This window comes from Tyto alba, unplaced genomic scaffold (assembly GCF_018691265.1).
Source record: "Tyto alba isolate M040663 unplaced genomic scaffold, T.alba_DEE_v4.0 Super-Scaffold_7, whole genome shotgun sequence".
NCBI classification, from domain to species: Eukaryota; Metazoa; Chordata; class Aves; order Strigiformes; family Tytonidae; genus Tyto; species Tyto alba.
In genome coordinates this window covers 39,573,478-39,600,355 of record NW_024881328.1, presented here as the reverse complement: position 1 = coordinate 39,600,355, position 26,878 = coordinate 39,573,478, and the positions used below count along the sequence as shown (strand labels likewise).

The 26,878-nt window shown below is 37.0% G+C and overlaps 1 protein-coding gene across 5 annotated transcripts in view; it reads right to left on the bottom strand.

Moving 5' to 3' along the window:
• Positions 1-18,174, bottom strand: part of SPAG16 (sperm associated antigen 16) — a 421,290-nt gene extending 403,116 nt beyond the window's left edge. For all 5 annotated transcript variants that reach the window (XM_033010723.2, XM_042783833.1, XM_042783830.1 and 2 more), the window contains exons 1-5: positions 18,093-18,174; positions 14,196-14,242; positions 13,681-13,779; positions 8,167-8,294; positions 2,056-2,193 (exon numbers count right to left, since the gene is read on the bottom strand). In XM_033010723.2, coding sequence (XP_032866614.2) covers positions 2,056-2,193; positions 8,167-8,294; positions 13,681-13,779; positions 14,196-14,242; positions 18,093-18,153 — 473 coding nt within the window. In that variant the 5' untranslated portion in view covers positions 18,154-18,174. The remainder of the gene's footprint in view (positions 1-2,055; positions 2,194-8,166; positions 8,295-13,680; positions 13,780-14,195; positions 14,243-18,092) is intronic.
• Positions 18,175-26,878: the final 8,704 nt, after the last annotated feature.

The following is a 26,878-nucleotide window of genomic DNA, read 5'->3' as shown; positions in this document are numbered from 1 at the left end:
AATGCTCAATTTCACCCTTTATTCCAAAAACAGTACTGGTTTAATTAATAAATTATTCCAAACAAAAGAAGTAGTACGAATGTCACAGAAGCGCTGAACTTTTAACATTAGTATCAATGAAAACTTTGAAAGTTATTTGAAATAAAAAGGTTGAAAAATTAAGTAGTAAACATTAGGACAAACTATTTCACATCTACATATACTCCAGTCTAACATTAGCGGAAAGACTATGAAAACAAAGCTCTTCCTGCAAGAGGAGAAAGAAGGACTAATTTTAATAATGTTTTAACAAGGTACATACAGAGTAAGTGCAGTAAACGCCAATGAACAGAATTTACCCACTTCTAATTTGTGAACCTGGAATTGCCCTATACCTCACTGCCCTCTCTGGAATACCAAACAGGTGACATGACTCACTTGTTTACCACCACAGCATTGCGATTTTGGGTTTCATCAAACATTAGAATGTGAAAAAGCTAGGCACAGTTTCAGTTCATGGATTTATTTATTTTTTTAGCACAGTTCACTGAAGTGAGCATTGGGAGTTTTATTTAACAGATAGCCTGTAAGAACCTAGCACATTGGCAATGTCTTCTCCCTCCCCTGCTTTCTTCCTGTTGCACATTATCATGTCATCTTTCAGCCTTTTAACTAGGCATCTGCTATAAAAAAAATTTTCTGGCACCCAATAGAGGATGTAAGAATACTTATGGGAAAACCCCAACTCATTCATGACCACGGTGACATGGTTTTGAACTTTATGTTCTTAAACAATCCTGTAGCAATGCAACAAACCCAGGAAAACCCTTAGCAAGTCATAATCCACTCAGGTTATTTTATTGAACATGTTCTGCTTCATACAAGGGGGGGGAAAAAAGAAAGAGAAAAGGTGTGGGGGGGAAGAAAGGAAAGCCTGGTTAGAATTACTACTGACAATAATAAATTTCAGAATTTTGTCTTTCCTTCTTTTAATATGCATTACTGCTTCTTACCCTCCCACTCCAATGAGACATACAATCCCTATCCATTGTCCAAAGAAGCTGCAGATTAAAATAAAAGAATGTTTTCTATATGGCCCATCTCCCAATGCAACAGTATATTTAGACTACACAATATTTGACTTGATTATTAAAGCTATTTACTCAACTATTAGACTACAGCAAATTAATTTATTAATTTAAAATGTAATAAATCATTATCATTGGAAAATAATTTGATCATCATTATCAGCAGCAGCAATGATTATTTAAGATCTGAGTAGCTATTTTTCACAGAAAGGAACAATCTAAACGAAAATTAGTAGCTTGGGCAATCTTGAGGAAAATCGAAGAGATGGAATTAATATTTTTTTACAGCTCCATATTTTAAAACTATGCACTGGCAAAACCGAAGTGAGCGCATTATTAGGTCTCAGGGTAAATTCTCAGTGAACACACACATGTGCAGACGTACCATTCTTCAGAAAAGGCTATCTTACATGTAGTTCATTACTGCATCTCTCCATTATATAGACTAAATACTTTAACTCTTATGACCAAAGTACAACTGACTTGTGAAATCAGCTACTGCAATGTACGTGAGTATACTCAATGATGGCAATTTGCACTGACATACCATTTACCACTAGGGCCACAGTGACATATTTTTTTGCAATTAAAAAAATTAAGAATAAATGTAGAGTGATTTTTTTCCTCTGTTGATGTTTTGTAGTAGATGTAATTTATAGTACTGTATTTTAATAAAAAAATGCACATAACCATTTATTTTTTAGTTCTACTTACTATACTCTCATGATTATTCATACTAATTTTTTGTGATTACTAGATATTGAAAACTATTTTCTATAGCCCAGTAAATACAAATAAAAGAAATTAAGATTTAGGTTCCTAATAAAGCTCAGTGAAATCTGAATTTTAATTATAAATGTCACCTAGATGTAAAAATACGTACAGCCAGAATAACAAACAGAACTTATTAATTCCATTAAATACTTGGGTTTACTTTATCTGGCCATTTACTACTGCATATGAGTTTCATTAAGACCAAATAACATACTTTGCAGCAAGTTTATAGTTATCCAAATCTTTCCTCAAACGCATATTCTCAGCCTCAAGTTGCTGGTTGTGGGTATACGCAGCTGGAACCAGTCCAGTATCTTCAGCTGTGAACACACCTCTCTCTATGAGTTCATACCTAGTAGAAAAGAAACAGAGAGATATTTAGTCCATGTCTCCTTTTCCTCACTTTACTGATGCCTCCCTTCTTATGCTAGCATTTACCTAAACCAGAATCACAAATATATTTAGCATCTCAAGGCATTTATGATAATTAGCAACAGTACTATCCCACCGCACTGTGTTCTATTTTACTGCTTTTCATTCTAAAATGTATTACTGTTCATAATAGTCAAAAGACACATCCTGTATAACACAGTACTTCAATTTAAACATTTGTTCTTTTCCTTCTTTTCTTCCAAATAACTTAAATGAGAGTAAAAAAAAGAAAAATTGTTCAAATAACATTTGTATATACTCACAGTCTGTTTTATCTCATATGCTCAAATATATGCAAGATCTTTTTTTTTTTCTTTTTTTTGAGGGCTCTAATAAGATGACAAAGCTGCAGATCGCTTATAGAATAGTTCATTGAGGTTATCTTCAACATAGAATACAGAGCTCACCTAGGGAAATGTCTTCATTCCTTCTTGTTTACTTATGCTGTCCTCTCCTTAATATATTTACCAATATTTACCTGTTTTACAGCCCCTAGGAAAACACAATTCCACGATGTAAGAGCCTGAAGGCTGCTTTAGTCAAATACTTCTACAGACTAACTTGCATTTTCAAAAGTAAAGGGAGTCTGGAGCAGCATGAAATGCTGTGTAACAACCTAGGAATCTCTACAGCCCCTGGCAATAAAGTCTACTCAGTCAGTCTCGTATCTGTTAGAACTACCTCTTTTGGTAGGATGTCAGTGAAAGGTAAGAATACTCTTAATAGGCAGCAGAGAAGACGTAGGCATACTCATTTCAGGCTTAATTTAAAGGCATTTTAATACAGAGCAACTTCTATGCAAAGAGGTAGAGCAGTGATACAAGAAAGGATTCATAAATGCTGAACTTGATCTAAAAAAGGTGACTGTCACTACACAAAATAGGCGCTTTTGCAGCATCATGCTTGTTCAAGGAACCATTATAAGCTATCGCTATTTGTCAATATATTTCAAAAGACATCAAGATTCAAGTCTACTTATACGAGCATAAGATGCTTCTGTGGAAGCAGACATTGCAGAGGTGATTCCAGAATCCAGTACATATATGAATAAAACACCTATTTCTTCATCTGCTTCTGTCCTGGAAGACAGAAGAGCAAGATCTTCAGTCGGTACGAACTTTTACAGACTCGCTCTGAAGACAAAGACATTGTGCACTACTCTGTCCATGATATCAGTTCAGCACAGGTTCAGTGGAGCTATAAATTATTTATATAAGATAAAGACTATAGCCTCACAATCTTATTTCCCTGCTGATCCTGACTGCTGCTGGAAGGTGTTCTGGGTGGGAACACACTAGAAAGAGTAATATGAACATTATTTGCCTTTTCAGGTGAAAAAATATATTGAATCTGTGCATTACTTCTTTTCCAAGTAATAAGGAAGTATGAAAAGAATAGCAGTAATGAGAGATTAAAATTATACTAAATGCTGTCTCCTGGACTTGGACACAAACAGCAGATTTGAAACTTGAAGACAGTAAGTACAGCATTCCTAGATTAGTAAAACATGTTGCAGAAACAAAAGGTGTTTGTAAAATAAGGGATTCTTACTTGATAAGCAACTTATACTTAACATCCTCCAAAAAAATTAAGAATGTTAGAAACTCTTATGTCCAAATGACTTCCCATGGTCAGCTACTTACCTGCTCTCTGTGGATACTTGTAGGAATGCCCATCCATATGAATTAAGCTGTCACATTCACCACCAGTAGATGAAAGGTTTTTGAAAAGTTAAACTGACTATGTCCAAAGCAAAATTCATTCTATCATCACTTCGTTTTCTTAACTAAATTACAGTAGCAACAGACTTTAATACTAAGAAAGTAGGTTTTTTGGTTTTTTTAAACAAACATTGACTGATAAGCAGGTACAGTTCCTATTGGAAATACTGCAAATGAGGGCACTTCTCATTGCAGATGTACCTCATGAAAACCGTAAAATTTCTGAACAAAGACATCAGAGATGGATAACTGATGAACTTAGCCTCCAGCAGAGCTAAGAAGTCTGAAAGACAATTTTAATGAAATACAATTAATGCCAATAAATTCACTATGCCTTTGTCTAAGAACACTACTAAAAATGAAGGCTTTCTGTGCATGTAGCAGAAATGGAATAGAAAACCAAACAACAGAATTGCGTCGTGAAATCTCATTATCTTTCATCACCCTGTAAAACTTACAGAATTCCTACACACCTAGCCGACTGCCAAATAGCTACTGTTCTCACTTTCCATTAGAGAAGGGAACTGTGATGCAAAATAAATTAGTTAGTTCCATGCACACACAGGTATTTTTCTAAACTCTTCAGAACAACTGAGTTACTATTTTTGAATAGCTGTTTAAAATTAACCAAGAATCTGGAAATATACGGAACAGATGCTCAACTATGATTTTATGATCAAAGCCCAGTGCAGACTGACTACAAATAATATATTATTAGTATATACATTACACTGAACTCAAGTTTCTGTAAGTTCTAAAGGAATCAAGTTGCAGAGAGGCCCTGCAATGAACTATCTGATATGTAGCTGAGGATAATCCTTTACCAAGGGATAACTCACGTACAGATGCATTCGGGGATTAAAATTTCAAGTTTTAGCTTTTACAAGAACTTGCTACTGAAAATTATCACTCCAACTGATAACCTCTTAAACAGTTTCAGTAGAAGGCAAGAAAAAAATGAGCACAGAACAAAGCACCTTCTTGCCCTAGTGTACTCCCCCAATCTACTATGGCATGTAAGGGGAACATTTCTATTATCATTTTATGCCTGTTATGTAGGCAAGAAAGTAGGTATGTCCTCATGGCTTTTTGCAAATCAAAACATAAGGTTACCTCATTTGTGTTCTGAACCCGTTCTAATCCAAAAACCGGATCTGTTTTAGTGTGATGCTGCCCTGGAACTGATAACCCTCATTTCTCTCAGGATTTATGAACTCAAAGCACAACGTACATTAACGTGACCATGTGATTTCCAAGCCAAACAGAACACAGAGCAGAGGAAACTTAGATCTGCCTGAACGAAGTGAATTGTTTCCACTGTCTTCAGGGAGGTGTGACATGGAGGCTCACAACCTATATCCATTTTCTTGATTCTGCAAAAAGGAGTTTTTTTGTAACAAGTCAACCTTTATGCTCAGAGAAGTTATAGTAGCATTGTTGTGTATGCTCCGTTATGCACAACCCAGGCAACCTTTGCAAGGCATACACAAGAGAGACATAGCTTTTAACTGTGCTTGGTCACGTAAATGTATTCATAATTTTAACCACATCAAACAGAAAAGAATTTTCAAATCATGTTTCTGTAATTAGTCTGCAGCTCTCCTTTTACTCACAAGCTGAAACACTGCCAGGTCTCTAGGAACACTTAGTCAGAGATTACCAGTCCAGCGAGTGTACTAACCAATCACAGTGATAGCTCCACGCATATGTGAGAACAGCAAATAATTCATCTGCTCATCATACTCTCAGCATGCTGCCAGCAGCAGTGAGCTCTTTGGGATTAGGAGGTATAGACTGTCAGATGCATGAATTTACAGTTGATCAGGCCTTGCACTTCATACTCCAAAGCTGTCAATCAAGTATCTTCAATAAGCAACAAAAGCAATATAAAGTCTTGTATATCAAAGGAATAGAAAATTTAATGGTAAATTAGATATTCTAAAAATAATTTAAGTCTAATTTTAAGTCCCTTAAAGTATAACTGGAAGAAAAAAGTATATGTGCAAAAAAACATGTAAGCAAAAAGATCACTACAAGTGTGATAAAATTATTAATTACATCACAGAAAAAGAGTGGGTTTGGATTAAAATAAGCCATAATCAAATTATGGACTTTTATATAGCTGGACAGAATAACAGAATGTTTTCTCAAACTCTGAAATAAACACAGATAATTTGGTCCAATTTAAGTGACCTTTAGATCTCAGACAGACAATTATTTCAAAGCAAGCCTTTTGATAAATTTTCTCTACGTTAATTAATTTCTCATTTTAAATTCCATTAGTACTTGATCACCACAGCATGAGAACGAGAGTGTCGTCCCAATACATAATGAGGAGCCTGAGTACACTAATCTGCTCTCACTTTCATTAATATTGTAAATTATCCAATTCAAACCAACATGAAACATTTTGAAATAAGGTATTAAAGCAGCAAAAGTCTCAATACAGTAAGATTAGATCCTAACATGCTGAGCTCATTTGTAATGCTACTGAAATTAAAAATATTACTTATAGAGAAAAAAAAATGTATGTATAGCTAAGGATTTACAAGATAGGACCTGCTAAGACCTGCACTTGCTCTGTTAAAAAGCAATTTGAATTTTGCCATTGGTATGAATTCAGACTCTAAGTGCTTCAAAGAAAGCTGGAGCTTCTTAAAAAGGTCACTATTTATATCTGTCTAGTATTAATTCTCTTTTAGTATAAAACCTGTTAAACCTCAGAATTAATTCTATTCATATCAATTCTTTTGTTGAAAAAGATTACAGAACTATAGCGCTCCTTCTCTAAGGAATCATTTAAGTTGCATTGTTATGCTATCAAAAAGTGGATCATTATTAATTCCAAAGGCAACACCCAATTGGTGAGCTCTATGCTAATAAGACCAGAGCCTTGCAAATTACAGTAATGATTCTCCATTAGAGAATGTTTCTAAGAAAACTTAAAAGCTTCAAGGCTTTTGCAGGGGAAAAATAAGATGTTTCTAACTTTTCAAATTTACTAATTTTCAAACTAAACAATTTCAAAAGACCTTATTAAAAAAAAGTCTGAACCTCTCACGTTTAGAGACTACAAGATAATTCAAAAAGAGGTGTTTATATTTCTCACAATCTTTCTAAGTTAACTTGTAGATTCAAAGCAAGCTCGTAACTGAAAGTATTACAAGTGTCATCTTTTGCTCCAAAATAATTCAGCTCTCCCCTCAAGCTTTGCAGCATTCCTATCACATCGTTCTTAATCAATATTTTAAAAGTATACATCCTGTGGGATTCCATATATGAAGAGAGTAGTGGAGGAATTGGGGAATATAGACAAAGCTGCATGTTTAAACTTCTGCACAAAGTATGGACAAAATCCCTGCAATCTATAAAAGCTGGGGAAAAGAAGACAGCAAGAGCTCAAGAATTTACTCTTCTGTTTACTAGATGAATTACACTTGAAAAGGAAAACACCAAACCAACCATATTATTTTGACTGATGTATCAAAAATTACCAAGTACCAAAAATGTTGATTATTCTACTTAAAATGTAAGGTAGCTATGATGAATACCCAAACCCATCCAAACAATTAAGGTGCAAATACTACAGACTACTACAAAATACTCAGTTTTTTAGCAGGCACCCATGTTCCGGAAAGCAAGAAAATAACAAAACCCCAAGATTTCTCAGCATTGCTGAAATGAAATGCTGATCATTTTGCATTGTACTAATTTGATCCAGTGATGCCTTCTGCGCTCTAGCTGGATTTAGTTTTTGTTGGTAGTCAGTGGAGAGCAGACTATACTTTAAAAAAGTATTGAAATTTGTATCATCTTAAAGGAGATGGCTTAAACAACTCAGATGAGTTGCATCCTGAAACTGAGTATTTCTCTTCAGTGGTCACAAAAGAGGCGACCACTTCAGGCTCATAAATGTCTAGCGTTGGGTGAAATGCATACAGTCTTTCCAAAGGTAGCTGGAGTCAGCATCCTTGGTAGTCTGTCCTTAAAACAATAGTTTGCATCCTCATTCTCACCATGAATGTATTTATTTGGTAAAGCACTATGTACTTAGGAATTAGTTGCCCTCAGTAGAGTTTTCTGGAAATGTGTCCTGAAATACTGGAAACATCTGAATTCTGAGCATCTACTTCCTAATTCTCAAAGTAACATGGTGACTTAAAATATTTTACCATTCCGTTTGGAAGCAGTTAAGGGTTCTGGACATTCCCAATCTGACGAGGAAATTGCAGAAGAAGTCATCCATTGCTTCAGGTATTTCAGATACCGATTTCTCAGAAGTCAGAACTGATTGCAAAGCCTGAAATAAAAATTTGATAATTGTTATTAAACCTACAAGAGAACTGTAATTACTATACCTTCTATTTCTGAAGTCATCTAAAGTCACAGATCCGCTGAAGTACAGCTGGATTGATCAGATCTGTAGTCACTGATCCTTCTAATGTCAAGGTCTGTGAAGGGCTATAGAGAAGTAGCTCAAAAATCACCCAATTTAAGCAAGTATTCTGAACTTGCCATAATCTGACATGGACTTGAAACTGTTTAAACTGATAGATGATCTTCTGCCACTGACCAGAGAGAAAAGTGTTAGTTCTCACAGTCCTGCACCCTTCGGCAATCTTAAAAAACTACTGATGAGAAAAAACAGTACTTCATCTAATGAAAAATGCAGAAGTTCAAGGTGACAGTAAAATGCCTTATATTCTTTTTGTAACGATGCATGTAACGGAGAGCCTGGAAGAACTGCATCTCCGTCATCAGACCTCTTAGGAAGTCTCACAAAGATCAATTCTCCCTTTTCTTCTCAACATCCATATGCAGACACTGAATGAAGCTGCCAGACAACACTGTGCTAGCAGAATGCAGATGGTACACCGAAGCTTCACAGGCAGCTCCTCCAGCTCCCTCAGGATAGACAGCTATTCAGATAAGATCATCTCATGGGTCAAACACAGTTGCTAAAAGCAGAATCAAAACAAAACAGAGCAATCCTACTGCAGAGGGGAAAAAAAAAAAAAAAAAAAAAAATCCCTTTCACAGCTTTCTGTTGGAATGCAAATTTCCTTCCTTCACCCAACCCCATTCAGCCCACTCAGCCCACAGCTTGATATTCAGCTTCCTAGAGATTTCAAGATGCAAGGAGGTATGAAAAAGGAAAATATGACCCAGTCTGAGACTACCCCCCCCACCCTACAAAATGCATTTAAAGATACCCAGGTAAGAGAGACTGCAATAACTTGGCAGCCAAAGAGGTGGCCTGAATTCAGACTTCAGATGATAGCAACTTACCATACAAGGGTCTCCTCATTTGGGAACTCCACGAGGGCACAATGCTACAAAGGACCTGCCTGACAATACAGGCTACTATCTAAGACAAGGTACCGCACTGCACACGCCTGCCTCCTGGTGAGAGGATGACAGAACAAACCCAGGCTTGACAACTATCACTTGAAGGAAACTCAGATTCTGTGATAACTTGTGCCACATATTGTTTAAAAAAAAAAAAAAAAAAAAAAAGAAAAGAAAAACACAGAACAAACAAAATCAAGCAACATAGCAACATAAAACAACAACAAAAAAATCCAACAAAACCCCCACACCACTGCAGAAAAGAGATGAGAAGCAGAAACAGCTTCCACACGTCCTTCCTTCTTTTCTTCATTTCAATAGTAACAAAATGGAAAAAAAAAATCCAGTGAGATATTCATCAAGTCATGTTAAAGGCTGTGACTGCAAATTATTTCCTCCATGCATTTAAAAAAGAATCTGTAGGCCAGGGATTTTTGATAACTCCATTCATTTATGGCTTATTCATGTCCTTAGTGGGAGCTCTATCAACATGACTGCATAAATTACCTGGAGATAAAGGCGTTTCTCTTGATAAAATAAAAACACTGGAAAAATATCCTAGCCATTTTGTATAATACAGATAATGTTGTGTTTAATCCAAGCAATCTACCTAATATAAACAGGAAGAATTGTACATGTACGATCAAGGCCATGCAACACTGTATTATGAATAATACAATATGCCAAGTGCAATGTAATAGTTAGCATATTTTATTACTACAGATACAGTACATCGGACAGGTCTATCTTCTAATTGTGGTAATACAAGAACCAGAGTACATCTGCAGACATGCAGCTGCATCCCTTTTCTTGCTTCTTTTCTTTCTTTATTCTGAGGCAAATGTGTAATATTGTTGCCTGTAGTTTCCCAAACACATCTATAAAGCCGGTCTTCAGAAGAAATGACACAGCTTGATTCCCTTAATAACGGGAAATATGATAGGAATTCATTTCATCTGTGCAGAAGAGAATTTATTAGCTAGATACTAGCACTGAGAATCATTTCAGGAACCGAAGCTCGAGCAGGGAACAATACAGGGAAAAATGAATGTAGTCTAACAGGCACAGTATTGGAACAGGGCCTCAGGAAACCAGAATTAAATTCCTAGCTCTTCCGCAGACTTTGTGAGTGATACTAGGCTAACAACTTTCTTTAATCTTAACCTTGGATGACTACCCACAGAATGGCACAGCTAATTTTTTTTATATATTTACCTATTTAGAAATGAGGAAGATACAATCTATTAACGTGGTACACACACCCTAGAGAAGCTATACAGACAAAAACATCTTATTAAAGGATTCTGACCATTAAATCAAAATAAACAAGCAAAATATTTGCTTTGTTAAGTATTTCTTGGTTAAATATTTATTTTTTAATTAAAAGCTTTAAAACATTCTGAGTGTAAGGATTGCAAATATGGCCAGTAAAATAAAATAATTGCTAAGAGCTTCACCTTAAGGACTTGCACAACACTCACAAAAATTTCTGTCCAATTAAGAAAGATTAACACCAAATATATTAATAATTTCTCTGGAAAATTAAATGAGATGTTCTTGTAAAACTTACTACTAAACTAAAAAAGAAAAATAAAGGGAATTAAAAGATTTTTAACATGATCAAACAAATTATAAATCAAACCCAGATAAAATATAAGGGTAACAAAGGGCAACGTGACTTCAGAGTATCATCCGGGATATTACAAAAATAAAGATCCTGGAATGGAAGAGTAATAATTGTAAGTACTGAAGAAAGTATTTCAGCCAACTTTCTTTTGTGTGTGTGGTTTTCCAGAAATTCTGTATATATTTTCCTAGGGTCCCTACCAGCTGAAGATTCATATGCAAAAATATTCAGTTACTTGTGTTTAAAAATTATTTATATTACTTTACAATGTCTCAAAACAAGGACAACAGAAAACAAATGATCAGTTGTGACTGAAAAGGACAAATGATGACTAGAACAGGAACAGCGGGCAGAATCACCACTATCCCAGGCATGTGCTGCCCAGCACAGCTGTATTTTGATTCAGCTGCCATTTCACCACCAGGCTAGGCGGAAACAATATTTAGAGACTAGAGTTCCATCGCCCTCATTTCCTTGGTGGGATCTGAACTGAAACATGAACTGTAACTGTTGAGGGAGCCTCACCAAGATCCTTAAAAGCCAGTGATTTCACTACACACATGCAGAGAACCAGAAGAAAAGAAAATATGTCTCCATATCCCCTGTAAAAACATAGCTTTAAATCCTACACACTGATTTTTTTAAACGTGAATAGCACCGTCTCTCATTTGCTTATGTTTGCTCTTCTTCATTTAGTAATTAGTGCTAATTACTTTGGAAGGAAATTTGAAAACAAGCATTTTTCTTAGATTTTCCTGGTTATACTTGACCTTTTTAACAGAGCATAAAAGAAACTGTAGTTACTCAATTTAGAAACTGTGGATATTTATAGCATCTGCATTTGGCAAACCACTTAAGTATTTTGGGGTGCTCACTTCATCTGTGCCTTCTCTATGTAATTTCTTTAACAAAAAGATTTGCGTCTAGTATTGAAATGGAATCTTTAATATGGGATTAGGTACACAAGTTACTATGAACAGCGAATACACACAATCTCTTAGAACTGTTTATCAGAGCAGCGATTGCAGAATACGGTTGTTAGCTAATTTAATCTATTTTAGCCAAGATTAGGAGCTAATAATTGAAAGAGTATACCAATTATTTATCACGTGAAGACAACAGCTTTCTACTGTACTTCTTAGCTCAGAGTTTGGATATTGATTCAATATTAATTTACAGGAAACAGTGCTTCTAACTTGGGCCACCAAAAGCATTTGCTGCAGCACTTGTTTTTTCCAGTGAATTAGCATCAAACAATCTAGTCACTGAGCCTCACAAAATACACAGTAAATCGTTATGAAAGCTGTCAAGGAACTAGCAAGTGTATTAAAACATTTTTCTATTCATGTCTTTCTGTCTAAAGGCTGAAAAACATTATTTCAGTTTCAATTTTATGGAAAAAATGAGGCCCCCAAATAACGAGTCAAGAAGCCAGAAGGCAGACATCTATTACCATAAGCACAAAATCAAAGAGAGTTTGTGTTTATGCACACATGTTGTTCTTTCATTTTAAGGAAAGATAACACTTTCTTCACTTTGATTAAATGAAATAGATACTAGCATATTGTTTCCTACCACTCAAAGTTCAACAAATCAATAAAAAGGAAAAAGATTATTTAAATATAGCACTGTCAAAAGATCAATAGATTGAAAATATTCTTCCTTGTTTCACTTTTTATTTGAATGTCAACTCACACAGTAAAACAGACATAACTTCAGTTATCCCTAAAGAACATTAAGAATTTCCACTACTTGGTTAACTTTAAGCACATTCTGTCTTAAAACCTTCTACCATCTTCCCCTTAATTCTCAGGCATATTCAGTTTCAAAACACATAAAATTCCGGTATTGTCCATTTTCATTCAATGTTTGATCTAAAATACAAACTGATCTGTTGATATGTACTAATGCAGAAGAAAATGCACACTTTCTTCCATTGTGATGTTAATAATCACATAATTTTATCTTTTCATTATTAATCATTTGCTTTTGCAGAAGAAGTACTATGACTGGAGCTTACTGATGAGGCTACAAGACAGCGGTGATGTTAAAAACAGTAAGGAAAAGCACTTTTCCATTAGATTGTTATAAACAAGTAAATTCAAGTAAATCATATTTTAGAAAATGCAATACAACAATCCCATCGTGTAACTCCTGAACTATTAAATGACCAGTTTGAAATCAAACTGTAAATGTAAGAAGTGTCAAAAACTAATGATGTGAGATGATTGATAATTTCATTAATATGTTGATTTAACATAGTGTAACAGCCCATTCTTTATTTTCAGCACATGAGTAATCGTTTTTAGCAAAGTATTCAAATACAAGCTTCTGTGGGATGCAGTTTCTTTACTGTGTCAGGGATCACACTCTCATTCGGTCTACTCGGCTAAAGAAACAAATCCTAAAATACCAATACACTGTAATAACATTAATATATCTTAAAGAATCTATTTATATATTTGTTACCTGGTTTTGCACTATCAGGTTGTTTATGGAACTTAAAATGAGCAAAAGTTAAAGGAAGATGAAACCCAGAAAACAGAAGTTGCCTTTTCCATTTTTTACCCCTAGAAACTTCTAAAACATAAGAGACAATCTTTTCCACACAAATATTTCATAATTAAAATAAATTATGATATGTACATTTTAAGCCACTAATGCCAAACGAATTACAGAATGAGTCGTAGAATGTTTAGGAAGTTCTTACTAAAATGTGGGCATCTTCAGCCTGTTCTTGAATGGCTTGCAAAGCCTTTGACAGATCCTCATCATCTTCCTGAAGACTAAATTCATCATCTGCTGGAACCTAAATTCATGGATTTAAAGTTAGATATCAACATACTTTACACATCTTTCTTTCAGAATACAACCATTTCAACCCCCAGAACAACTACTGAAACTAATATCACTCTTGTTAAAATAATATTTTGCCATATTTAAATAGAATTTATATTACTGAAATATTCATTATAAGTTGAAACATCTAAATAGAAATACCTGTCTTTAAAAAAACGTATTTAACGTTCAAATAAAAGATAACAAATCAACTGACACTAAATCGTCTCTTGAAAAATAAAGATATGCCTAGCATCATCACACTTTATAAAAGGAGATTCATGTCGTATGTCCTAGGATGTTTTTGTGACCAATGAAGTAAAACAGAAGAATGAAACAGGAATACTCTACCACATATATCAGAAGATAATCAATTCAGTAAATTACCTCTTCATACTGATAATCATCTTTAGAGTCATCTGTTATGGTAAATTCTGCAGATTTTGTTAAGTCTGAAACAGCTGATGAACGTGATGAGTTCCAACTTAAAATAACCATCTACAAATCTGCTATCACCTCCTTCACCCTTGTTTTTTTTGACACAAGACTTTACACTTCCGAGGCTTCTTTCAACCTTTAGGCAAACAAGCCCAGCTCCAGTGAAAATTACGTACACAGAGACAAAATTTACATTCAAAGTTTTTATAGCAGGTTTAAACACCATTAAAATTTGCCTCATCATATCTGTCCAAGTTACAAGTTAAGCACAGTTCTGAATTAAAAACTAGCTAAATTCTGCTCTCACTTGCCCAATCATCAAGTTTCATACTGGTTTTACTGCACTGAGACTTCCAAAGACTTTATGCTTGTAAGAATAACTAGCTTTATGCTCTCAGAGAATGGCATATTTATAAAATTCAGACATGTGAGTTCAAACATGAACATGTGAGATCAAACACTGAACACAAGAGGACCATTTACTGAAGGTGATACAAATGCCTTAATAACTACAACACAACTACAATAAAAAGATAAGGAACTTTCAAAATGTAAAAATTGATTTGGAAATTATCTACAGATCCTTCAAGTGCTTTAAACCTTTAATTAAAAATAACTACAAGTGGTGTAAAATGTAACCCAAATGAACATTTTTTCATCCGCTAGCCTCACATCTCATGAAAGTATAATTCAAATGTTTTTTTTGAGCAAGATGTTCTGTTGTGAGTTTCCCTAGAAAATCAGTTAGCCTAAAAATGACCCATGTAAGTAAACCAGAAATTAACTTCCAAAGAAAAGCTGGCAATTCAGTACTTCATACACAGAGGGGAGGGAAAAAACAAACCACAAAAAAAAAAAAAAAAAAGACAAAAAAAAACCCACAAACATAATTTTCCAGGTTTGCATCAAGTTGCACAAATCTGAATTATTCTCCTAAAAACCAGGCCTTTTGCTACAGATCTCACAGTAATATATATATATATATATAAATATATATTTATATATATAAAACTACCATTGCATTCAAGACCCCAGCATGACAGCATCAACAAAACTATCAGTTAAATTGTAACCATCTGGAAGGCTAACAGCTGAAGATCATGTCCCAAGAAGGGATAATCACCATTTGTTTTTTAGAGGCTTGAGATTAAAAAAATTAGAGGTATTATTTTCTCTTGTAAACAAGAACAACAAAACAAACAAACAAATAACTAGGGAAGTTACTGAGTGAATAAAGGCATGATTTTCAGTAATCAAGTTGAAGCACATCTGCATACCTCCAAATGCATGATAACAGTACATGCTTACTATAAAAATTGTATACATAAATAGGAAACTGGCAGGAACACTTCTTAAGAATGTCCCATCTAGGCTTAGTACACGAAAGCAAATGCCTGCAATACTCATGCCCCTGAGTTTACTTCCCGAATTACTGCATCACAGACTGCAGGTGTGGAACACAGGACTTGAATTGAAGTCACTTCTCTGCAAAAGCTTCATTTTCTACCTTGACTGATTCTGGAACATTTAATTCTACAACTTGAACTATGCTTCTGCAAGGTTCATCTCCAAAAAAAAAAAATGTTTACTATGCTTTCTTTCATAAGGGAGGAAAAAAAGGAAGAAACCCCCAGACTATTAGATTTAATCGGCCTAAATCTGTTCTCTATCAGAAGACATCTGGATTGACTCTTCTGACTTCAATGGGAGGGCAAAGAAACTGTGCAGTTGAACAAACGCATCTTGTCTCCGCATGGTACTGCAGGACCGTATGCTGGACCACCAAGGTAAGCAAAGAGAACAGAGATGAAAATAGCTCATGCCGAGACATGACTTTTAAGAGCTGACCCAACAGACTTGAGGTAACGACCAGGGACTCGGGTGCCCTCAGCTACCTGCCTGCTCCCTGGTACAACAGGAACGCTTCGGTCCTCGCCTCAGCATCTGACCATGTCCTAGGGAAACAGCTCCCAGATCCTGGACAATGTTCCTTCAACTCAGAGGGAGAAAAGCTCGTCTGAGTTGCTGACTACACACAAAAAAGTGAATGGCAAGGCATGACTGCAAAGCAGGAAGAATAGGTTTCCTTTATTTGAAAAGGCAAGAAGGATGCTCACAGCAGCCAAGTCAAGATAAAAGACACAGTAATACTGGCTGACTAGTTAGGGTAAAGTTCTAAAAAAACCCTTTTCTAAAATTAGGTTAAGATACCCTAGCACTAGCTAGCTAGCTAGCTGACTATACATACTCTCTTTAAAGAATGAGAGTCTTACAAGTGTGGTTGTGTTTGTATAGGGTGAATACTTGGGTACAACGTTTTTTTTAGTAAGCAGGGGACAATTTCTATATATATATGTAGTAATTCTACATATGAACCAAGTACCTGCACACGTTTCTAAAATCCCTAAACCTCTTCATTATTTTATATCACAGTATTTATCAACTTAAAGTATATTTAAATAAATACTGTCCCCAGCAATTCATCGCGTCATGCCTAGTGATTTGATCAGGGACTGCTTTTTCTGGAGCTATCTTCTGAATAATCCTGCCCCAACATCTCAACTACTTCTTTCTGCATTTATCATACCTTTCAATGCAGATAGAAAGGTCACTACCCTTGATAAGTAAAATACTTTCAAACACTGTGGGTTTTTTCCTGAATTTTCTACTGACCTGACCGTCCTTGTGATCTACTATGGTCTAAACTAACACATGATTGTAAATACCATGCACAGACTAACATACTAAAAATACAGATTTTTTTCTTTTCTGCAAAACTCAGGTGCACAATAAAATGCAGGAATTGGTTTGTTTGAACTGCTGTATTTTCCCAACACTTTCTTTTTTTTTTTGTCCCAACAGATGTCCTGATGCAGTGCTTTTTTAAGCATATCACATGGTGTGAAAACAGCTGTGCAGTTTCAGGAAGGTAGAAACTGAGGCACAAGCTTGCAAAAGACAACTTCCACTTCTTTTTAATTTTTATATTGGCTTACATCTTAATACTAGCAAGGCAGTAAAAACTAAAGTACTGGTAGAGCCTAACACTTGGGCTCTGATTTTTTTGCCTCTAAAATAAAGCTGAAAGATCTTGATTTGGCAGCTCACAACTAAACAATAGGTAAGAGCTAGTCTGATCTAATGACAAAACTAGAATTTGCATGGTCTGAGCAAATACTACACAACTAAAAGCCATAAACTCCTAACATAATTTGATACAACTCAATTGTGAGAAGAACTCGATTTTTTTTTTCCTCTAAAAGCCACTTGAAATAAAATTATGTCTAGGTTATTGTATCATCTTTATAAGTTGCTTAGACACAGTACTAAACAAAACCACGAATATCTAGCCAGTTACTCTGTGCGGCAGGCACCGGGAAATTAGAGCCCCTTTTACAGAAGTATATTGGGACCGTCTAAGTATCAAGTCATCACCCCTCCGTATTTTAGTTTCATGATCACCAACTAGCGCAAGAGAGGCGACAATAGTCTTTCATTTCAGAATTTTAACTCTTTGCTTACACTGCCCCATCAGCAGGGGAGGACTAAATGACCCTGCTTTTCCTCCGGGTCACTGAAGGCCTCTTGCCATCAGCAAGGAAAACAAACACCACGCTGAAGTGAGGAAGACCCTACTGCCTTTGCAGGGAATAAACAAAACCCACCGCACATTGCCGCTTTTTAGCCTCCAGGGGCAATAACCCACAGAACCAAGCAACAAGGTGCTGGGCTTTGCGGGCTTCTTTTCCCCCCCTTCCCCCCCGCTCCCAACCCCTCACGCTGAGGAGACGGTCCCCCGCACCCCCCGCCTCAGGCGAGGAGGAGGATGAGGAGGAGGAAGGATACTCTGCAGGCAGAAGGACGCCTCAGAGCCCGTCCCCGCCGCCGCCTCCTCCTCCTCCTCCATGGCCGCTGCCGCCGCGTCCTGCCGTTGCCGGCCGCCTCCTCTCGCGAGAAGAGGCGCCCGCCGCCGCGGGGCTGGTCAGCGGCGGGAACCGACACCCCCCGTCCCCCGATGCTCCGGCGGCTATTTAATTTAATTTAATTTAATTTAACGTTACTCACGCTTCGCCCTCTCGCCCCCGGAGGTCCCGAGGGGTGCTGTCTTGGCGTCGGGGCGAAGCTTCTCACGCATTTTCCTAGCGCGGGAGCGGCCCCGGCGGGGACCGCGAGGAGGTTTGTGGAGATTTCCAGGGTGGGCCTCCGTGTCCCCTCAGGGTCCTCCCCGCTGGAAGCTGCGACCTTTCTGGCTCGAAGGCGCTCATCTTCTTAAATGGAAGGAAAACAACAGGAGAATGGAGGAGAAAACTGCCTCCATCTCATAAAAAGGGACTAATTAGTCAGTGGAAACATTTTTGTAGCTGAAACAGGTGTTTACCGGTTCACCTGAGCTCAGTCCTGTGGGACTAATTGCTTAAATTAAGTTCCTGGAGTATGTTCCAGTTTAATTAAGAGCAGTTTTCCTAGGCAAAAGTTTGAGAAAGAAGCATACCACATCCTGTACATTTGTAGAGAATACATGTTACGGCTCTTGGGAGTTTGAGGTAAGGTTGCAGGAGTCAACAGAAAATTTTATGTTCCTTTTTTTTATTTTCAAATAAGCTTAGCGGTCCCAGTCCTAAATTTCCATTGAGTTAATGGGCTTTATGTGCAGTAGGAATACAGAATCAGTGCTTGAATTCATGCAAAGTAACTGAAAACAAATGCCTAAACAAAAAGCGCTAATAGCTGGCCTGAAAGGAGAAGCACGAGTTTTGCTTGAAGCTTTTAAAAAAAATTAAAAAATCTAACAATTGAAATACAGTCTGAAGATCATGGAAGATTGAAGTGGGTAAAATTGAATTATATCATTCAATCCAGTCTTTAGCCTGAAAAAAAACAAGAGGCACTCCTGCAAGAGGGCCTGTTATCTGTGAAACTATTATTTTAGCATTTTTCTTTTCAATGATTATCACACAGGATTGCCATTCTTCTCCCATTGTAGACATATTCCTGAGAAATTATGAGTACTTTGACACTGTCAAATCTCCAAATTGTATTAGAACAACAGTGTTTTGGCACAAGATTGTCACAGCACTTCTAAGGCGACAAAAACTGTTGTATTCCTTCATAAATTCATGCTTGGCAGCTTTACCACTGGGTTGAGTTTGATACATGTCAGGACTTGAACTCATCTGGGTTCAGGAGATGGAGGGCAAATACCAACACGCTTTTGTTTTTATTTTGTAAGGTTGTTTTTTCTTCCCTTCAGAGGAAAGTGATGTGATCAGAACAATGTTCTTTCATCCATATCCAACCCAAAAAAGCAGTCCTGAACTCCAGCAGAGCATCTCAAAAAAATAACAAATAAGCAGAAGTGCCATCATAAAGCACAACTCCCATGAGTCAAGTACTTCCAAAACTGTGGTATTAAAAAAAGTCATAATGCAGTTGGGATGGCTTCTAGTGAAGGCCTCATTCTCTGAGGCCTTCTCAATTCCACCACAAATCAGAGAGTAAGCGTAGCTGTACTTGGGTCATACAGGCAAGCACAGATGATTAATGTCTTAAGTGAGTACCACTCTCAGCCACAGGTTTGCTGCTAGCCTTTACATGGAGTTGAAGAAACAAAATGCTAAACAGTACCCTTCTGTTCCTTCTCCACTTCTGTCAGTTTTCCCTGCCTCTACAGGCCTAACTTCTCCCTACAAATTTTTTACAGGACTTTTCTATCTCACTAAAATATGGAAATGTATGGTATCCACAGCTGAATAAGTCTGATGAAAGCTTAAAAAGGGCTTGAAGAAGTGCTTTAGGGAAGATTAAGATTGAAAAACAATTAATAGTGAAGGACAAAAGGATCTCGGTCATTTTGGTTTATTAAAGGAATATACAGCTGGATCGAAGTTCATGGAAAACAGATTTGATAAAAAAGGCTACACAAAGATACAAACATATCCAACCATGTCAAGAATTATATAAAAATAAATCACAACCGAATCCAAATGTTAACAAATAAATGTTAAGCCTATTTCCAAGTATAATGGAAACTGTTAGTGGAAGGTTTTAGCAGTGACAGAGTTTTTCATAAAAGTTATGTTCTACATTCAGACACTGGCCAGCTCAGGACATCCTGTGGCTTGCATTGTCAAAAAAATCAGATATGGTCATTGTAGTGGTACTTTTCTATAAAAAAACATTGAAATGAGGAGATAAGCAATTCTAGGGTATGTGGAGATTTGCCAGTATCCTAAAGGACTCAGAGTTTATTTGTTTGCTTTTGAAGACAATTTGGCTGGTCACTGATTGTTATTTTCCAAAGGTTAAGAGCTTTGTTTGGAAACAGTGCTTTGTTGGCAGCTTCTAAACTATTTATGTCATCCCATCGTGACTATATAAATGACCTGATGGTACAATAATTTTCCTTCAAAAGGCATAACAAGCCAACTTGTTTCTCTCTACCTTGTTGAAAGCCACCTACCATAAATACATTATATTTGGTTATTGCTAAGCTGAATTCCAAACACCCAATTCACCCTGCTTTATAGCCTCATAACAGTCTGAGTTATAAATTATTATCATCTCCCAAATGGCAATAAGCAATGCTGTTACTGTATCCCATAACTTCTCATGAGGAAGACACGGAAGCAGCATCCACTGTAGCTTGAGCATTTCATTAGACAGCCTGTTTACTTTTCTCACACAGCAAAGACTAAGCCATACACCTTTGCCAGATATATCAGCCAGACAAGTTATAGTCTTTGAAAAGATTGTTCAGGAGAACTGGGTAAACTGGAATGCTCCAGAAGTGTTGCACAAGCTCCCAAGCCCTAAGGGCCAGATACTCGTCCAGCTTTACACCACCAACTGAAGAATTGCCTCTGATTCAGAGCAAGATATCCCCTCCTACTGAATTCAAAGCAGCAAACTGACTACAATCCTGATGAATTAAAAAAAAAAAAAAAAAACAAAAAAACCCACACACAACAAAAAAACTAGAACATCCATATAAGTTACTTCCAGTGACTTTCCCTCCCCTTCAGGAAGGGATCCACAAAGTCCAGCTTCACCACAACAGACAAGCAGCCAGCAAAGAACTATCTGCCCCGCTGACTTTTACACACCCATTTCTGATTGTTCTTCAGTGCAACTTTTGGGGAAAAGGGACAAGGGAATGCCATCAACTCAGGTTTTTGAATGAGCCCCCAGCGTGGCCAGCAGTGCTATGAAGGCAGCATTACAGTGACAAGAGGCCGTTGTCCACATGGTTATGGTGGAAGATGGGACCACAGCTGGAAGCCAGAATGAGTTGGCAAACATCTTGTTCCAGCTTCTGCTGTGCCATCTGGCTTCCAGTTAGGTGACTGACGTTAAATGTATTTTCCCCCGTATTACCATCTGGCAGCTGCTTGTACAACAAGAGAGTAAACATGCAGTATTTGGCTAACAGTTATCCTAAGAATCATATCAAGGATACTTGCAACACAGACTCTGAAATGAAGAAAAGCTTACAAGGGAAGTTTCTTTAGCTGGTGGCATTATACAGAGTATTGCAGGTGAGGAACGGAGTGGGAAGGTTGACATCCTTGTGTTTTGTGTGTATTTATGTTACAGAGTTCCCGTAGAAGTTTGAGGGGGGGCACATACACATTTCTAAAGGATGTGAATATTATATCCAATTAAATGTTCATTCTTGGAAAGTAGTAACACTTTTACCATGCTATAGCAATACATTCACTTTTCCAAAGTTATGAGCAGGATTTTTAATTTTCTTTTTTTTCCCTGTAACAATGTATGCCAAAGGTAGTTTTGATAAAGGAAGCCAAGTAAATGAATTTATTAGTACAAACAACAAAGCCTCAAAAAGATGGTACTTGAACAAAAAATTTAATCTAAAAATATAAGGATTGCCAAATACAGTGTAACTACAGTATGCAGTACAGTGTAGTAGCTGTAATACCAGGTCTTCATATGTATAAAGGTCACATTTGCAAAGCTTAGGGACCATAGTAACCTTAAAGGGTTTTAAATGTAACAGAAACGGTTGCTTTAAATAATGGAGTAGGATTTTCAGTAAATATGATCCCATAACAGCTTAAATTATTAAGTTTTCTACTCTCCCTCCTGCTGTGCATTCCTGCCTCTTTCCTTGCTCCTGTGCTAGTGCTCATACGAGTCTCAAATAATTTAAACCTAAAAAAAGCTAATCCAGGAAAAAAAGATACTCGATTTGGTGGGGTTTGGGTGGGTTTTTTTTGAATGTTAGGAAAAGCAATACTAAAATGCTAGATATTTGGCATTCAGAGTTAAGCTGAAGTTACTAGATGTAGTACTATTTTTGTCTCTGTTGAAGAACATTCAATGTATAAGCTTCTACTACGTTTCCAGATATTTCTGGAGATTATATCTAGAATATACCAAGTCTCTGAAAAGAAGGGTTTGAGTTGAGATTGTGTGAAAACAAGACTGACTGTTTCCCAGTGTTTCAGCACTTCTGCTGCTGTTCATTCTCCTATGCATTTTATTAAAAGCATAACTAGCATTAGCTGGAATACTAGTTATACTATTTAATCACCCAAGGCAAAAGCTGTTTTTCTTTGATAAATTTCTAGAATTTAGTCTGGCTTTAATCTCACACAGCTCTTTCCCGGGAAAGAAGGAGACAATGCTCTGCTCAAAACCCAGTGATACGAGTGCAAACAGAAGTATGAAAAGGTTTGACTGCGCTTCCAGGAACATTTGGGAGTGAACAGTCAAGTACTTAGTCAATAATGCAGACTGACATCAGTACGAAGTGATCACACAGCACGGGCTGCACAAGGCACAGTGCTGTGAAGTGCAGGTTTCCCATTGCAGACACTGGAACTGTAACGTATATAGTCTAGTCTGTACACTGTAATGTATAATAAAAGAGTTACTCTATCACACAGATGCTGCTGTTTCCACGAACTACAGCCTCCACATCTTCTGCTGTTGCTGCCTTTGAAAAATTCTCAGGAGCATTGGACAGATGGTACATTTTGGCTCTCCATGTACTAAATTTGGGAGTATTTCTGCATCACAGACAAGAATATATCCTGCTAAGAGAGAGAAGACAGGTGACGTGTAGTAATTTTTTATTTTAGAAGTGTAAGTGACCCATGTTCTCTCTAAACTCCAGCTTTATGAACACAAAGTTATTTATGCAGCTTACAGGAACTAATGATCATCTGTTCCTGATAATTAGAGGCTTTTCATTTCATACACTCTTCTCCTCTTTGAAATTAAATTTACCTAAATTTGAAAAGCATATTAACTAACTTTGACCACAAAGCAGCTAATACACTCCTACTGCAAGCTAAAAAAAAAAAAATTTATAACTCTGACAGTTGTAAAAGGAAAGTCACCATCCTTAACACAAAAGGCCAGAGAGAACAAAGTGCTGTATCACTGTCATCTATGTTTAGTAATAGAGGCAAGAACTGAGATACCATCATGTCAGAAAACACACAAACTAAAGGACAAGCAATAGGAAAGCTAGCAGAAATCATTACTTTTGTTTATTTTACCATGCTTCCAAGTAATCCACTACTTGTTACCCAAGTAATGCATCTTCGTATTGGAAGCCTGAGTCTCATATCAATTAACACATGCCAGAATAATTTTAGCTGGTCTCCTGCTCGATTTTTTTTTTTTTGGAGAGAGTGTGTATGTGCACACATTAAGACCTGACAGAAAATTTGGTCTTGTCAAAGACAGGTTAAAAATACACATAAAGGAATATATGTAGCAAAAATGCAAGTTATTCAAAAACTGTTGGATGCTTAAACAAAATTCACTTTATTCCCTACAACCAGTTCTCTCCGTTATCCATATCTTATTGAGCTACATCACGGAAGACTTCACTTCTCATCCTTGTTGCCCCAAAATGCATTTGCCTGCTCTTTGCTGCTTTCCTTACTTAGACTCATTTTTTTCTTTTCGCTTGGGTTCTCCCTGTTCTGACCGATCTCCTCTGAAATCTGACCGTTTCCATTTGTGTTGTTAGCAAGCTTGACAATCCTTGGGTATTTCCTTAAAATGTATTCTTTCAGAGACACACCTAGAAGATATTGTGTACTCTTGTTCCAAGAAAACAACCAGGAAATTATAAAAAAAAATTGTCTGAGAGGTCACAATTTGATGCAAGCTGGGCAAGGACTAGCAGTGGATTTGTAGCCAAAAAGCAATGTTTGCTATCAGAGTATTTAGCCAGGCCTTCCACTGACTGCTTAAAGCCAGTTGCACTGAGCAAGACCAAGCATGGAATTTTACTTCCTCTCTATTATTTTGTTTCTTCTTAGTGCAGTGTCATTTTCTCAATGTGAAGATATAAATAATTAGAAGTCAAGTCATCCACCTCTAATCTGTCTTAACTCAGCTGAGGGTGGCAGTGTATGCTGGTTTCTGTATATTAATATATACATGGAGACTGAACAAGTTGTTAAGTCCATCTTTTTGTTTTGTTATTATTAACAGACAGATAGGACTTCAGGCAGCAATTCTGTAAAAATTCAACATTTTGGATAAGTTATCCATTAAAAAAAAATGCCTTTTATATCCAATACTGATGCAGTTTGTGGTGTGAATGAAGCATTTTATGGTTTTCGTTTTCATGTATCTGATGAAAGAAATAGTACAATATTGACACCCTATACTTAAATGTCAAAGCTTTGCTTTGTGGTTTTTGTAATATTTTGTTTAAATATTGAAGTGCCACAAAATTGAAGTCTGAAAATGCTATGTTTAAGTTCTTTGCTTTTACATTCGTATTGCTTCTAGCACAGCCATAACTTCTGCTATCAATCCATTTGTTCATTTTGGTATAGAATAGAATGAGCAAATATTGGTAATTCAGCTTCTCTTAAACTATACCTAAATCTTGAGCACCCTACATTACGTTAGAAGATGCCCAAACTAGTTTAAAATGTGCTAGCTCACACACCAGAAGCTTAACTTGATATAAATTCTTACTATAATTCATGCCACTTTATACTTTCAGTATGTTCCTGATAAGTTAGAGACAAATCCCTCAGATAAACTGAGAATCTAGAGAGGCCTAAAGGGATCCCAGGCACCTGAAACCAAGAGGAAAATCCTATAGGTTTTCACTGACTATGAATCCTTAAAAATTCGCTCTGCCAGCTTTGTCCCCTTTCCAGAAAGAGCGGTTGCAGTGCCAGTGTCTAAAAGCAGCTTGCTGTATATGGGCCCCCCTCTTCTCCAGTCCACTCCCAGAAGCCAGGGATGAGGTACCCAAGTCCTCGAGAAGGATGCCATTTCAGATCCAGCTCTTCCCAGTGCTATGTTCTGACCAGATGAGACAGTTCCTTGCCATGTTGGTTACTCTGCTACCATCCTGAGGCAGCCAGCTGTCTAAAATTGCATTTACGAGGCAGTCTGAGGACAGCTGACTCCTCTCCACTGGTCAGGAATAGAGAGAAATGTGGCCTTACTTCTAATAGTAGTTTATTCCAGTGGAAGTGGAGATGATATAGCTGTTTAAGGACTACAAAATGTATCTGTTTAGATTAACCAGATCTTTTAACAAATACCTCCCTGTGAAGGCATTTCTGTCCCTTCAAAATATACAGCTGGTTCAGAAGAGAAGAATTGGAATTCCCTCGCTTAAATTCACCTCAAAACTTCTGAACACACATTTGTACTTTACTGGGACATAATACAAGTATCATCATAGGCCAGCATGACCATCTGCCTGACCATCTTGTCCCTTATAGAAGACCCACAACTCACCTTGCTGTGCTTTGTAGAGCTGATCACCCTTGAAAGGGTTCTGTTCGGAAATGACTGTTCAATACCAGCTCGGCAATGTGCAGTTCTGTATCTGCTGCCTTTTCCCAGGGCCAGAATCAATTCAAGCCCCACATCAGAGCGTAGCTCCTTATAGACAGTTCCATACGATAGTGGGAAATCTGAAACAAAGTATGGAAAGAAAAGTAGGCTGAGTAGCCTATACATAACCCTTTTGACATTTCCATCACAGATGCGCAATTTTCACTTTCTATACTTTTTATAAAGTTTTGTGGGTTTTTTTTTGTTTTTTCTGTTTTTTTTTAAGCAGAAGGAAACATTACAGTTTTCACATGCTAGGGACTACAAATCCATATTTTTGAACATATGACAAGTGACTACAGTTGTAATTCCCATTCTTGCAGAAGGCAAGATCACTTGCTTCAAAAAAACAACTTTGTGGACAAAAACATCTTTACACATGAAGTTGGGTTCTGAGTGAGCTGGAGTTGTTGCAGGAGTACACAGCTGTCCAGACCTGAATTCCTCCTCCTGTCCCCCTCTGCTCAGGAGGGAGCACGCATGTATGGCACAATGCAAAGTATACGTCTGTCTGCAGCTGTCCTGGTAGACTACACATGATGTCAGGCCCCCGGTGTCCTATCAGCTGGAACACTCCTAAACCTGGACGGCCTCTTTTTTGCACTCCAGTTGGCAAGGCAGAGTATCTTGCCAAGTCTTCACCCTCCTTAGCCCTTGCCAGGTGATTTCACAGTGAGCCAGCAATTACTCAGACTGGCAGGTGGTCAGGTCCTGTGTCAAAGACATTTATCTCATTTACAAGCAGAAGATTCCCCAATGAATAATTCAGAAAGAAATAATCA